The sequence below is a fragment of the Syngnathus floridae genome, chromosome 7, assembly GCF_059516105.1.
Source record: "Syngnathus floridae isolate MCC-2025c chromosome 7, RoL_Sflo_1.0, whole genome shotgun sequence".
In the NCBI taxonomy this organism is placed as follows: Eukaryota; Metazoa; Chordata; class Actinopteri; order Syngnathiformes; family Syngnathidae; genus Syngnathus; species Syngnathus floridae.
In genome coordinates this window covers 15,080,157-15,095,612 of record NC_142419.1, presented here as the reverse complement: position 1 = coordinate 15,095,612, position 15,456 = coordinate 15,080,157, and the positions used below count along the sequence as shown (strand labels likewise).

The window sequence follows — 15,456 nt, the reverse complement described above, 5'->3', positions numbered from 1 at the left end:
AGTCCTCGTGTCAGTTCATCAAAAGATAAAAAGGATGTTCCGCTCCGCCCAAATACTTTAATCATACTCTCCGCCCTCTGTCAGAGTGTTTTGTGCTGCCCACAGCGTTGCCAGGCATCCCCGCTTACATGCAGAAAATGGGAGGAGGAGGAGGAGGAGGAGGAGCATCCAAGTAGGAGCGAGGAAGAGAGAGAAAAAAGAAAAGCTGAGAACGACATCAAACCTTGCAGGAGAAGCAAGCAACCTTTTACCTCCACCTACGGCCTGTTTTCTTCTACCAGGGGTACACCCATACATGTAAGTGCTTTCACATACTTTGAAATCCTTACCCCCTTTTCTTTTTTTAATATAAATGAATGCATGAAGCTTTAAAAGTATGACGAAACGCACAATTGGGCTTAAAAGTCAGTTTTACAAATGTTGGTGTTTTTTTTCGAAAAATGTCATACTAGTTGTGTTTCATATACGACAGTGACGAAAAGATTACCTGCCGTGTAAACGTTTCGGGTAAATTGGAAGTCTTGCTTCACTGTCATTAAAAAAAAAAAAAAATGTTACTTTGCACTTATAAATGTTTGATATTAATAGGGTGTGCCCCCCCTAGTGGTATGTAAAAGTATTACAGAATTAAGCTTCTTTGAAATGCCACGAGTGAATTGCCCAGCCTTAAAACGTTCCCACAAGTCTCCTGTTATTGCTTTAGCCATTTCAACACCAACTTTATTTTCTTGCACGGACCTTGTGACATGTTTGGATTGCATTTTTTTTCCTCCCCCTCTACCCGACCAATGACTCCAAAAATGGAAAAATCAACCACCGCCACTCTGCTTAGCGCCTTTTCAGTCAAAATGAGGATTCCCAAATGGAACTTGCACCCCCCCCTCCCTCCCTTACATGAACAGAGTGGACGCTGTGAGGCAAAAAAAAAGCAGAAGGGGCCGAAAAGGAATGTCTTACTCACTTTTGCACGGGAGTCATGGGCTGGGTTTGAAAGGATTCCAGCTTGGAGCACCAGCTTTTTCCAGGCATGCACTGACAATGTTAGGCAACCTCCTGGAGGGCTCAAAAAAAAATTCCACATCTGCACTCGAGGTGCAGCACTCCTTAATAAGCAGCTGCCTGTCTCAGGCGCGTCAGTCTTCAAATGTTATCTTCAAGTAGATATGTTTTTTTCCTTTTACTCGTTTTCATTTATTCTTCTTTTGAAAATGATCGAAGCTAAAAAGTGATTATTCCAAAGTGTCCTTTTTCCTGCTCTAGATCCCGTCGAGATGTCGCGCTGGGGGCGTAAGAATGTGAAGAAGGCACCGGAGGTGATCCGCACGGTGACCGAGGGTCTCAAGTCGCTGTACCGGAAGAAGCTGCTGCCGCTGGAGCAGTACTACGGCTTCCACGACTTCCACTCACTCAGCCTGGAGGATGCCGATTTTGACAACAAGCCCATGGTGCTGGTGGTGGGTCAGTACTCCACTGGCAAGACCACCTTCATCAAGTAAGCCACTTTCACTTCACTGGGCCAAAAATGTGTTTACTGGACTACAAATTAGGTTCCTTTGTCTCTTCATTAATCATCGATTCCAATGATACACAGTGACAATTAAATCATTTTTCATGATATGCCAATTAAATTAGTTCTGCACCCGCAGACTCACCTATTCGTAAACTTTTTCAATATTTATTTAATTTTGCGTATTTTTTTATCAGAAGCCAACCCATGATTTTTACCCACAGTTCTTTTTAGCTGTGATTTTTGCTTTTTTTTAAAAAAATAACGATATGAATTATAGGTAGAATATCTTATAGTTTTGCAGTAGTTCGATTTTTTTGTGTGTTGAAAAATATCTGCAAAAAACAGCATTTTTTGCAAATTTTTGCTCATTTTAAAAAAGAAAAATTGCTCATTTTTGCTCAAAAGAGCTCATTTCTGCCGATTAAATCAGCTGGCCGATTAATCGTTTTTAATTATATTACCACATTTATTTACATAACCCAGATGTGATTGACAGGTACCTGCTGGAGCAGGAGATTCCCGGCAGCCGCGTAGGGCCTGAACCCACCACCGACTGCTTCACCGCCATCATGCACGGCGACGTGGAGAGCGTCATTCCGGGCAACGCCCTCATCGTGGACCCCAACAAGCCCTTCCGCAAGCTCAACCCTTTCGGCAACACCTTCCTCAACAGGTGAGCCTCACGTGGACGGCAGCGAGTGTGTATGTTGTAAGGGCTTTGGAATCTTGGCTCCGCCTCCTTGCCTTATTTGCGGAAAAGAGGAGAAAGGGAACATTGTCAAGAGGGAGTGTGATGAAAGCATGGAGGGGAAGTATAATGGTTGGCGGCAAGGCAAAGTTTATTTGTATAAACCTTTTCACCATGACCTCATACGTACGTCCGGGTGTCAAACGCTCAAGCAGTGAACAACATTTTTTTTTTCTGGAGTGGAGGCAATGCACTTCTCGAGTCACATGCAAACGAAGGCCGAAGATGAGAGGCCGATAAGGTCAGAAGGGAGGAGGGCGGTGAGGTCAGGACAAACGAGCCCGGTGACAGATTTGTGAGTCTCCGAGAACCCGAAGCAGAAATCCTCGTTGTTTTTTCTTTTCACTCGATGGCGTCACAGGAAGACGGGCAAAGAAATCCCGGGACTCCCACTTTCGTGTTTGTCTTTGACATCCTGTCTTTGATTGGAAAGCGGCGCGCTCGTTAATCTCAAAGGGTCACTATCATAAACGCTTTCATTGAATTCATTCAAGGACGTGGGCGATTTTTTTCTTCGCTTGATTTTGACATGAAGCCAATTAATAATATAAATATTGCCAAGCCGAAACAATCACACACTATCACCTCTTTGATGTTTCGCACAACTCAGCGGTTTCCCCATTTTCAACTAAGTGTAAAAAAGCAGGAAGTGAATGACTATTAATGTTGATGTAAAAACAATAACACACTTGAGTCACGCGCAAGCCAAGACATTTTTCTTTTTTTTTTTACATTCTTAACAAGCACAAATACCATCTGCGAGTTATGCATCGAAGAAATCCCAAAACTCCCGCACCAATGTTGTTCTTTGTTTGTCTTCCCATCCGGGCGAGGGTCGGGAAACGGGGCGCTCGTTAAGTTGGCGGGCCACGGGAAGTGTCGTTGTTGTTGTTCCAGAGGCGCGACATTATTAGCGAGCCTTATTGTTTGATTCTGGCAGCGGCGATGGCTTTTTTCCATTCAGGAAGTGGGAAGCCATGAGCGCTCCCTGACACAATGGAGCAGGCGTTTTCCATTCCAGTCTCAGCCCGTCCGTCGTGGGTTGAGCTCAGGCGGGGTCGGGCCACATTGCAACTTGCAAAAATCTAGCTAACTGGCTAACTCACAACTTTTGACTTAAGTATCGGTGTCTGATATAGGCAATCTCCACAAACATTCGATACCTTGAAATCAGCCTGATATCATTTCAATATCGATACGTGGTATAATCACTGCCCTCCCCACCTCCTTTTTTTTTTTTTTTTCTTCAACCTGATGTGCATTTCTGTTGTGTTGCAGGTTCCAATGCGCCCAGATGTCTAACCAGGTGCTGGAGAGCATCAGCATCATCGACACGCCCGGAATCCTCTCAGGAGCCAAACAGAGAGTGAGCCGAGGTGAGAAATGTGGAATTCAAGGATGGGTGCGTCTTTAATAATGAGCAAAAATGTGTTAAGAAACGAGTGCAAAAAGTAACACGTTGAGCTGTTGAGAAACCATTGCAAAAATTCGCACGTGCACATCATTCCTCCCTCCACACATTGGCACACGCGCCTTTGGTCCAAATATGACATCATGTTTCCACATAGTGAGTGGCAGTATGCGTGAGTCAAATGTTCCATCTGGTGGCATAACCAAAAATGGTTTTCATTAAGAGCATTACATGAATTTGACTCTTTGTCAAGTAAACTAAAGTCAAGCATAAATCATTATATTTTCTTTTGGGCTGCAATGTAGTAGTACATATCAAATTACATGACCTATATTGTGTTTTATATATATTGGTGAACCCGTCTGTCCTTGCCCATAGGCTACGACTTCCCCGCCGTGCTGCGCTGGTTCGCCGAGCGCGTGGACCTCATCATCCTGCTTTTTGACGCCCACAAGCTGGAGATCTCGGACGAGTTCTCGGAGGCCATCGGCGCGCTCAAGGGCAACGAGGATAAGCTGCGGGTGGTCCTCAACAAGGCCGACATGGTGGGCACCCAGCAGCTCATGAGAGTCTACGGCGCCCTCATGTGGTCCCTAGGCAAGGTGTTCGGCACCCCTGAGGTTCTGAGGGTCTACATCGGATCCTTCTGGTCCGAGCCGCTCATGGTGTCGGATAACCGCAAGCTGTTTGAGTTGGAGGAGGAGGATCTGTTCGCAGACATCCAGAACCTTCCTCGCAATGCCGCTCTACGCAAGCTCAACGACCTGGTGAAGAGGGCACGCCTGGTCCGGGTGAGTCTATGGAATTCACGGGAACTCGCCTGATTTAGTTAAAAACACGTGACGGACGGCGAGAAAATAACTGCGTGTTTCATGTTCAGGTGCACGCTCACATCATCAGCTACTTGAAGCAGGAGATGCCGTCAGTGTTCAGGAAGGACAACAAGAAGAAGAACCTCATCTACCAGCTGCCCGTCATCTTCTCCAAGATACAACTGCAGCACAACATCTCCGCCGGAGACTTCCCCGACTGTGCCAAGATGCAGGTGGGATGGATGGACGGATGGACGGACGGATGGATGGATATGAAAATGATCTTTTTTTCATTATGGTTGTCAGGAGCAACTGATGGTCCACGACTTCACCAAGTTTAAAACCCTGAAGCCCAACCTGATGGCGGCCTTGGACGAGCTGCTGTCGGTGGACATCGCCAAGCTGATGCCGCTTCTGCGCCAGGAGGAGCTGGAGGCCGGCGAGCAGCCCGGCGTGCAGGGAGGTGCCTTCCTGGGCACCCGAGCCGGACCCTTCGGCGAGGGCGATCCCTACGGTGACGAGGACGAGGAGCCGGGCGAGGGCTGCGAGGATGAGCCCGACAGGTGGGTGGTGACCAAGGACAAGCCCAAATACGACGAGATCTTCTACAACCTGGCGCCCAATGAGGGCAAGCTGAGCGGCACTAAGGCTAAGAACTGGATGGTCAGCTCCCGCCTACCCAACTCCGTGCTGGGCCGCATCTGGAAGCTGTCCGACGTGGACCGGGACGGCATGCTGGACGAAGAGGAGTTTGCCCTGGCCAGCCACCTGATCGAAGTCAAGCTGGAGGGTCACGGTCTCCCGCCGGAGTTGCCCAACCGTCTGGTGCCGCCTTCCAAGCGCAGGCAGAAAGGCTCTGATGCCTGAACGGGATGCATGCATGGATGGATGCATGGATTGGTTGGGTGTATTGGATGGATGAACTTATCAACAAATAGACAATGGATGACAGCTAGACAAGATTTGTGGGGGACGGGGAAAGTTCAGACAAGTTTCTTCGTAATACTTCCTCGATGCCGATTACTACTTGCGAGCCAATTCTTGGGGAATGAATAGATCGATGTCAAATGAACTTGCATGAACATGGGCGGGCTAATGGATGTTAGCTAGTCAGACACAAGCACCTTTGCCCAAGAATCAGAAGAAAGGTTCATTTCACAGACACGTAAGTGCCACACCTGGTGGCTAACCGCATTGCCAAGGCTAAAAGCGTTTGACATCAAAACTCTTTATTTCAATTCAAAAGATGATTCTATTTTCCAAAACACAAATATCTTATAAGGATGCGGTGAGTTACGTCGCGATACTGGCAACACATTGGATAGTTTTTGTTTGTTTTTTCAAAGAACTTTGGCTAAAAAAAAAAGTTTCCGAATCGTGAACTATATACAATCTATCTTATTTATCTTAACTCCAAAGCGTAATGTAATATAGCCATTTGCCGTGCACGCTGCTTCCTTAGCTCACCTGATGTGTATTTTGAGGCTTCTATTAGCATATATTTTGCTACATTGTTTTATTTTCATGTGTTTTGTTGTGTGGCTGTATCTCATTTGCTGCTTGTCTTCACACGATTGTGATAAAAGCGTCCACAAAGACCGAGAATTTACTACTACTACTGTGCACAGCACCACCGCCTGGCTGGCTATACAGCAATAAAGTTACTTGAATGTATCTCGTTTTAGCTAATCTGTACTTTCCTCTTACAAGTGGTGTTTTGTTCTACAGGATGTCGGCCATTTTGTTTTGAACACGCCCTTTTGGTTATATTTCCACTGCTCAAGTCTGCTTGTTAATTCAGCCAAATGACCGTAAATTACAATTGAAGAGTGTTTGATATCAAAATGCATACCTGGATTAACACGTCATACAAACTACACAGGAACCATCTTTACGTGGGCTAATATGGGAAGAATCTGCCTTTGGAATGGACATTGAGTATCATGTTCTCTAGCAGGCCGTCCTGATAAACACTCCGTGACTCAGTGGTGCCGATCAGGCCAAGTGTGCATAGCGCCTTTATTCCAACCCCCACAAATCACAACATCAGCCGCACAAAGTGGAGTCTATCCACATCACTATTTGTGTACACTACGCCTTGGGAGCTGCGTGTGTGCGTGCATAAAGTTTTCCATCTTTTCCCGAGGAGGACAGATAATTCCACTCCTCTGTGGAAAAGGGAGGCAAATGAGAAACAGAAGCCATCCTCCCGACTTGGTGACTCGCTGGGTCTTTAGCTGACTCATATGTGAAGAATGCGGAGGGCCGAGCCACGAGTTATTAATATCTCTTTTCCTAGCCTCTGTTAAGTTTTCTTTCACAGGGTCGACGCGCTGTACCTTTAAGAGAAAAACCAACATGCCTCCCTCCCGGCCCTCTTTTGGGCCTGCGAGTTCCAGTAGGTCTGATGACTTATCATGATTATGTACGGTATGGGATTCAAAGTTAGATTTTATTCTATTAAAAACAATGTAAGGTTTTGACCTCGGGTTCAAAGTAGGGTTCACAGTGTATTCAAACTAAGGTTTGAAACTTGGGTTAGGGTTTCAATGTATGGCTTTAAAATGGCGGTAATGTTTCAAACTAGGATTAGGGTTAAATAAGGGTTTCTGCTTATCAGTTTGTAAAAAATTCCTGTTGGAGCTTGTTACATAATCACCCAGCTGAGTCACCAAAAGCGGTCCAAAACAGATGTGCACGAAAACTGGGAACCACAACAACCTGCGCACCCCAAAATAAATCGTGCAAGCTCAACAAAATAGTGTTGGCTCGTGAGTAAACAATTCGTTCAAAAGAACGAATCTTTTCAGTGAACGAGCGTGAACGAATAACTTCCTGAAGTGATTCGTTCTTTTTTTCAGTTCATAACTTTAACCAGGAGGCGTCAGTAATGCGCATTGAAGCTGGTGCCACCTTGCCGTACAACAAAACGAAGAAGAAAATGACATAACTTCCGTTCACGAACGAGCCGTGAATTGCATTTCCAGTTTCCAGAGGGCACGAATCTCCACTTTCCCGTTCGCGAACGAGTCAATGGGTGAAATACCTTTCTTCCCGTGCATCAAGGGATCAGTCAGTTGGACGTAGTGATGTGCATTCCAGTTCTTTTAGGTGAACGAATCTTTAGAATCAGGTTCACTCAAACGATTCGTTCAAACGAATCGTTCAACGAATCCCCCCCCCCCCCCCCAGGACGGGAAATTACGTCACTGATTCGTAAAGTCCCTCCTCTATCTAACCCTCGCTGGCGCTGCTGATTGGTCGTTCGCGTAGATTCACGAGTGAGTGACAGACAGCATTGCTGCTATGCCATTGCCACCCGACACATGTTATGCCGACATTGATATTTTAATTTTGTATTTGTTGGCTTGTAGTTGATGGTGTTATGACACCGAATGTTTGTGTTTGAATAAAAGGTTGGAAAAAAAACGTTATGCCGACATTTGTTATTTTGGGGGATAAAGCAGTTGGCCAAATGTCAGATTTTTATGTTTTAATTGGCGAATATAAAAACGAATAAAACACCAGACACGTTATAACATAAAGGTCTATTAAAATAATAATAATAATAATAATAATAATAATAATAATAATAATAGTCCAAAGCAACCCTTTCCACAGTAGTCACCATGACAGGCGACCACCTGGTGGCGTCAGTGTGCCGAGCGCCGTTGGACGATCAGGAGAAGAAGATTTGAATTGACGGACGTGACGTCAGGTCTTTAGGTAAATCGAAGGCAGGTGTGCTCAAGGGGAGTTACCATATGCAGGTGCCACCGAGCGCGTGGCGGCGGACGGTTTCTCAGGTAAGCTAGCATGCTAGCAAATGTTTGTCGTCTCCTGCCGTTTTTCACGACGGACGCCGTGTTTGTTGCACGATTTTCGCGCTCAAGGGGAGTTCTCAAATGCAGCGCGTGGCATTTTCTCAGGTAAGGGAGCAAATGTTTGTCGTTTCTTGCCGTCTCTCACGACGGACGCCATGTTTGTATGTTGCAGGATTTTCACACGGCGACTGTAGGCGTCGAAGTTAACTGGAGACCGCAAGGAGAGTTTTCAAATAGGCCCCAAAATGTGTGGTTTGTTGCCTTTTCTCACAAGCCTTTTTTATTTTGTTTGTCGCAGGATTGTCGTACTCTCGTGACTCGGCAACGTCACGTCCACCTGGAGGTAAATTGTAGGCCGCAGGCAATTTAGCCCGTGAGCAAATGTTTGCAGTTTCTTACGATGCCATTTATTATTTCTTGCAGGATTTTGGCTGTCTCGGGAGTGCTTGAGGTTTGGGCACGGCACGCCACAATCGACTTTGCGTCGCGTCGTTGCGCGTTTTGGTGGTATTTCAAATGTCTTTAGCGTTATTTATTTATTTTATTTTTTTTAATGCTGGCCAGCATTTTTTCATTCGTTTGTTTGTAGAAGTTTCGTAAATGATGAAGCGCGTGTTTGTCTGACTATAGGAAATGTTAGTTTGACTCTAGTCAACTAAACAATGTTTTTATTATTTTATATTATGCGTGTGCCATTTCCATGTTATGCAAACTGATAAATGTAACGAATTTGTTACGTCATGTCCAAATGTGAGCAAATCCATTCAAAGATGGCACCCGCCCGCCCGCCCACCCGCTCTCGTTCCGTTGCGCAACAAACATTTGCGCGGCTTATTTTCTCCCATTTTGGACGCCGCCAACCTGGATCATCCATCTGTCCAATGTGAGGTGTGTTGATGAATTATAATCCTGAATAATTATTATAATTTACTACAATATAACGATTATATATTTTTTCAACTGCAAAACTCAACTTAGTATGTAAAAAATTAAAATACATAAATGTATAATATTTTTGTTGCAATAACTTCTTTGTCTTTTGTAGCACTAGAAATGACTGCCCAGCCAGCATCCTTCTATACAAAGCAAGCAGGAGGCTCTTGAGGAGCTATTTCAGTGATGCTGAGGACACTGAGGAAGAGTAGTCCTAAATCAGGTGAAAACCTGTTTTTGTCAAGTTTCAACTTCCCAACACACAATGGTTGTCGAGTTTTAGCTTCCCAGCACATAATTAATGGCTGTGTTTTTGTAGGCTGCAAGAGGAGCCGAATGGGATAATTCCATATGAAAAGGCACAATGGCCTATCCAAAGGAGCGATGGCCTGTCCAAAGGAGCCATGGCCTATCCAAAGGAGCCATGGCCTATCCAAAGGAGCCATGGCCTATCCAAAGGAGCCATGGCCTATCCAAAGGAGCCATGGCCATATGCAAAGGAGCAAAGGAGCAATGGCCATATGCAAAGGAGCAATGGCCATATGCAAAGGAGCAAAGGAGCAATGCCCATATGCAAAGGAGCAAAGGAGCAATGCCCATATGCAAAGGAGCAAAGGAGCAATGGCCATATGCAAAGGAGCAATGGCCATATGCAAAGGAGCAAAGGAGCAATGGCCATATGCAAAGGAGCAAAGGAGCAATGGCCATATGCAAAGGAGCAAAGGAGCAATGGCCATATGCAAAGGAGCAAAGGAGCAATGGCCATATGCAAAGGAGCAATGGCCATATGCAAAGGAGCAATGGCCATATGCAAAGGAGCAATGGCCATATGCAAAGGAGCAAAGGAGCAATGGCCATATGCAAAGGAGCAATGGCCATATGCAAAGGAGCAAAGGAGCAATGGCCATATGCAAAGGAGCAATGGCCATATCAAGTCAAGAATCAAGCATCGCGCTGTAAAAGTCGACGTGTGCGGATCATGTGCCCAGGAGGGGGCAGTGTGGTTGCCTTTGGTTATGGGTGCACGACGGAAAGGTTGCAGGTGTGGACAGTGTTTAGGGCTCTGATGGTTGGTCTTGCTTTCGAGGTGCGCTGTGGTTGTGGCTGGTCTGGATCCAGCGTTGTCTTGTGCTTGGTTGCCATTGACGGCCCACTTGGGGTAGGACGTGGTTCCGTGGATGGACACAAAACTGAACTTTGACGTGGAGCTGAATGTCCAATTTTGCCATACGACTTGTACCATTGTGTATCTTTTTCTAACCTGCCACTGTCGTAGTTGCTGCGTTCTTTGTTCTTTCCCCTCGGTGTAGGGTGGCGTCGGAGCGAGCCGATCCCGAATGTCCAATTTTGCAATTTGACTTGTGACATTTTCTTTTTCTAACCTACCACTGTTGCACTTCGTCTAACCCTAACCTACCACTGTGGTACTTGTGTTCTTTGTTCTCCCCTAGGTGTTGGAGCGAGACAGTCACATTGTGTCTTTTTCTAACCTAGCACTGTCGTGCTTGATCGAAGCCTAACGTACCACTGTGCGTCCTTTGTTCTCTAGGTGTAGGGGGCGGTGTTGGGGCGAGCCGGTCCACGGTGAAGACTTAATGATGTGAGCAGCGCCCAACTCATTGCATGTTCTACCTTTTGCAGGCCGGACGCAAAAGGGGGGTGCATGGCCCGATTCGACCCGGTGACCGTCACCAAGAGTACCTAACGGCTGTGATCAAGTAAGCAAGTGACCTACAACTTGGGGTGCTCTTTGAGTTTCTAACATTTGTTTCCGTTTGTGCAGATGGCGACCGGGACGCGACACGATCTGCTCAGAGGTGGACGGACCGCTGTGGCATCGCTCTGAAGTAGCAGAGTTCTGAGGGAGACCCGCTTCCCTGGAGGCGTCGACTTGCGCAGCTTCAGCATGTGAAATGGATTTTTTTCTTTTCTTTTTAGTTCACACCGGCGGTGTCCAAATGTCTGTTTGAGGGCTGCATACTGAATCAAATTGAGAATTCTTTGACACAAATTCATTCAATCCATCACAAAATGTTGCCATTCATATTTTGTGCTACAAAGCAGTGTTGCGTTCATTCGTGTGGTGTGTTGACCAAGTTGGCCCGAGGCTACCATTTGGACACCAATGGTGACGTGTGTGTAGGGCTGCACCTGGATTGGAAAACCGTCATATGGTGGTGTAGGTCGTTGACATGCACTTTAGGAAAACAAAGATTTTTTTTCTATTCATGTGGCAAATGAAACATGTTTTCTGGCCTCCTAACTATTTGTAATGAGTTTAGAAGATAAGTCATTGATGCAAGTTAAAGTTAACTGGTCTAAGTGATGTCATTGGGATCAAATAGTTCCTCTCCATCCTAGAATTTTGCACAACTTTGCTCAATGCTGTGGTCTGGCCCAATACTGCCATATTGTTGGTATTCCAAAATGTTGTGCAGCCCTCATTGAGTGCCAAACGCGCAGCGACGGCAAGCGACCGCGCAGCGACTGCAAGCGCAAGCGACCGCGCAGCGACTGCAAGCGCAAGCGACCGCGCAGCGACTGCAAGCGCAAGCGACCGCGCAGCGACGGCAAGCGCAAGCGACCGCGCAGCGACGGCAAGCGCAAGCGACGGCAAGCGCAAGCGACGGCAAGCGCAAGCGACGGCGCAAGCGACTGCGCAAGCGACGGCAAGCGCAAGCGACTGCGCAAGCGACTGCGCAAGCGACGGCAAGCGCAAGCGACTGCGCAAGCGACGGCAAGCGCAAGCGACAGCGCAGCGAGACTTTTGTGCTTGTCTTGCAAGGTGGAAGAGACGATGTATGAAACGAAGAGCCGGTGGATGGAGGCCACCAGACCCGCGATTGGTGAGCGGGGTACAAAGGAAGGAATCACCCAAGGAAAGCAGTCGCCAAGTGTTGAAGAGGAGCCTGATGCACGACTGGCCAAGGCTGGCCAGAGGTGGTGGTGACATGGCAATCCAATATGCAACACTTGTTAGTTTTAATATGATTTCCTTATTTTTGCCGTTCAGGGTTGCCAGGGCGGCGGATGGGACGAGCACCAGCCTGCACCGAGAGGGACTGGGCTGCACCCACAAGACCAGGGAGGGGGCAGGTAATGAGTACGTTGACAGAAGTGAACCGCATGCAACTGAGTGCCGTTTGTCTTTTTGCACTTGTGCGAGGCGAAAGAAGAGTCCAACACCGGCCGGAGCAGACCCGGACCTTGGCCTGTGACGAGCGGCCCACACGAGACTGATGGGGGCAGATGCAGCCAGCGTTTCAGGGGAGTATGACTTTGTTTTTTCTTTTGTGCTTTCCCTACCCCTGTCTGTTTGAATAGGGTAACTAGTAGCACGCACGGGCATTTGGGTTGCTGTGACCCTCTAGATACGAATCGGCAAAGTAGACACCCCCTGCCTGCCTCCCTCCCCCCTTCCCTTCCCCCCTCTCTCTCTCTCTCGCTCGCTCTCGCTCGCTCTCGCTCGCTCTCGCTCTCTCGCTCTCTCTCTCTCGCTCTCTTTCTCCAACGCGCCCGGCAGTACCTGCATGGCCTGGTGCACTCAGAATGGAACGTGGCTATACCTTGCCCTTTGTGGAATACCAGGGTATAATGTCTGCCAGACTGGGTCCCAGTGTCGTCGACGGTGTCGAGGACAAGGAGCTTCTCCGTGACGCTCTCCGTGACGTCACGTTTTCCTCTTTTTTTCCTCTTGGGGCCAAGCCAGCTCTACTCAGGGGGAACTGGCCGGTTGCGCTTAAGTGCGCACCAAAGCCTCTTCTCATCTCCTCTCTCTCTCTCTCTCGTTCTCTCTCGCTCTCTCTCGCTCTCTCTCTCTCGCTCTCTCTCGCTCTCTCTCGCTCTCGCTCTCTCGCTCTCTCTCTCTCTCGCTCTCTCTCTCTCTCGCTCTCTCTCTCTCTCGCTCTCGCTCTCGCTCTCGCTCTCGCTCTCGCTCTCTCTCTCTCGCTCTCTCTTCCCCCCCCCCCCCCTCCCTTTTTGTAAGGGGTTAAACCCGGTAACCCGGATCGCTCCAATCCGACATGCGCCAGCCCGTGCGTGCCGCTAGTTACCTGATTCAAACTTACCTTAGTCAAGGTTGGGGGGCTGCTAGTGGAATTTTTCCCCTTGCCAAAACCAACACAATATGTCTGCCTTTCAGGATTGCTGGGGCACTGGATCGGACGAGTGCCTGCACAGAGGGGGACTGGACAGGACCGCGAGACCAGAGGGTAATAATAAAAAACTTTATTTGTAGAGCACCTTTCACACATGAAATGCAGCTCAAAGCACTTTACAACAAAGAAATTATAAGCATTGAATTCTTCATATAGGAACAGACATAAAAAGAAAACAAAAACATTCATGTGTACATACGCTATTAATAAAGGAGCTTAAAATAGGAAAACGCTTTAATAGACAGGTAATGAGTACGTCCACAGAAGTGAACCGCGTGCAACAGAGTGCCGTTTTTCTTTTTGCAGTGGCACGAGGCGGAGGATGAGTCCAAACGTCGAATACCGGCCGGGGGGGGAGCCAACATTCGCCCGTGATGAGCGGCCGACACGAGACGGACGGGTGCGGATGCGGCGAGGGCAAAACGCCCAGCCAGCATTTAAGGAGAGTATGACTGTTTTTTTCTTTTGTCCTTTCTTTCCTAAATCCCTCCCACTTTTTCACTGGGTGTGCACACTGGCTATCTGCATGATGCCTCTTTCTTTCTCTCTCAGCGCCGCGTCATTTTGCAATATTGTTGTTTTACTGTTGTTTTTTTAATCATGAAATGAACTGTTTGTACTGTAATTGTGTGTGTGTGTACCACTGAACTGCAATTAAACTGAACTGAATTCAAGTGGTCCATTTTAAACATTGGCATTGGCAGTCTATCGCGCATACAAACTGGAATCATTTGAGACATTCTCAATGACAAGACAATTGTAAAGTTAGGCTGAAACAAAATTGACTTGTTAAATATGCAGTGTCAGGCTTTTTATTTATTTTTTTAACTACACAAAGAAAAGCTGCATGCATTCTAAATTGTTGACAAAAGCCAAGTAGCCAGACACCCATAGATGCAAACGACAAGTGTACAAACGGTCTCTGTTGCGATCAGTAAGTCATCTTTGGCAACCCTGCTTTAAAATGGCCACCGAACTCAGAATCTTGCAGAATGTTGGTACATTTTTCTGTACGAGTAAAAGCTGTTTTAATGTGGTCAGAGACATTTTTTGGTTTGTTTTGAATCGTCATGCATCATGTGGGCATTCTCGTGAATAAAATCAACAGTGGTGTGTTTGCTTCCTGTTGGTGGTCTTGTCAATAAAGTCAACTTTGGTGTCATCGTTCGCGATGTGCCTCAACCGATGGTGCATCTCTTGAATGTGAAACTTCTTGCATGTTTTGTTGCAGGGCTTGGCGTCCCCATTGGCTGTCCGACTACAAAGAAGGCTGCTGCTGTCCAGTCCAGGTTGCTGCTATAGTCAATTTAATGTATAAACATAGCGTGTAACTTCCAGGACCTTAGCTTTCAATTCAAAGCAGTTGCGTAACTACACGGCCAGCCTCGGTACATGTACTGGGTGGTACCACTTTTCAAGGACTTTTCAAACTGAACTTTGACGTGGAGCTGAATGTCCAATTTTGCCATACGACTTGTACCATTGTGTATCTTTTTCAAATTCCACTGCAGACCTCAATCGGAAATCAAATTAAGGGGGTTTTTATTTCAAAGTTTGCGCCCCTAGTTGTCTATGTACAATAAGAGTCGAGCACGAACTTATCGATGCTGCACTTGCAGCTTTTTTTAAATAGTAATTAAAAGGTCGAATTTCCTCCAATATATAGTTTTAAAAAATGTTACTGAATGGGTGAAACGTATGAGAGTTTAAAAGATAAATAAAATTAAAAAAAGGCTTGTGGAGCTTTTGTTAGCACTGTAGTGCCAGCAAGGGGGGGCTGGGCAGGGTGGTGGGCGACTGTTCCATAAAAAAGAAATGATCAGACATGTATACATTATGGCACAAGTCCTGCACAACTTGATGTATGCTTCAAGAATGTACATTAACATTATGATTTGTTTATTGAATTGAATTACATCAAAATTATATCTGTCTGTGGAAATATGAAATATGGTGATGTCTAAAATCAGTCCATCCCTTCACTTTGCTATTGTCTTCTTTCCCCTCTGAAGGTTTTTATAGATACTGATGATGGTGTTACAAATACTTTCATGTACAGTG

General features: G+C 46.6%; 1 protein-coding gene and 1 long non-coding RNA gene across 6 annotated transcripts; both read left to right on the top strand.

Moving 5' to 3' along the window:
- The first annotated feature begins 41 nt into the window (after positions 1–41).
- ehd2b (EH-domain containing 2b) lies at positions 42–6,155 on the top strand. Its single transcript, XM_088380133.1, has 7 exons — positions 42–297; positions 1,261–1,492; positions 2,007–2,183; positions 3,537–3,634; positions 4,048–4,460; positions 4,550–4,714; positions 4,788–6,155. The coding sequence occupies exons 2-7, from the start codon at positions 1,272–1,274 to the stop codon at positions 5,346–5,348; spliced, it is 1,635 nt and encodes a 544-aa protein (XP_088236259.1). The 5' UTR covers positions 42–297; positions 1,261–1,271; the 3' UTR covers positions 5,349–6,155.
- A 2,026-nt stretch (positions 6,156–8,181) lies between these two features.
- Positions 8,182–15,377, top strand: LOC148395484 (uncharacterized). 5 transcript variants are annotated; one of them, XR_015859316.1, is made up of 9 exons: positions 8,182–8,287; positions 8,375–8,410; positions 8,478–8,648; positions 8,729–9,193; positions 9,351–9,461; positions 9,558–10,956; positions 11,022–12,334; positions 12,405–13,449; positions 13,702–15,377. It is a non-coding gene; the product is annotated as an uncharacterized LOC148395484 (long non-coding RNA). The 5 variants fall into 5 exon arrangements; XR_015859318.1 differs by lacking the exon at positions 8,375–8,410 and having other exon boundaries at positions 8,241–8,287; positions 8,604–8,648; XR_015859317.1 differs by having other exon boundaries at positions 8,242–8,410; positions 8,729–8,756.
- The last annotated feature ends 79 nt before the right edge of the window (positions 15,378–15,456 follow it).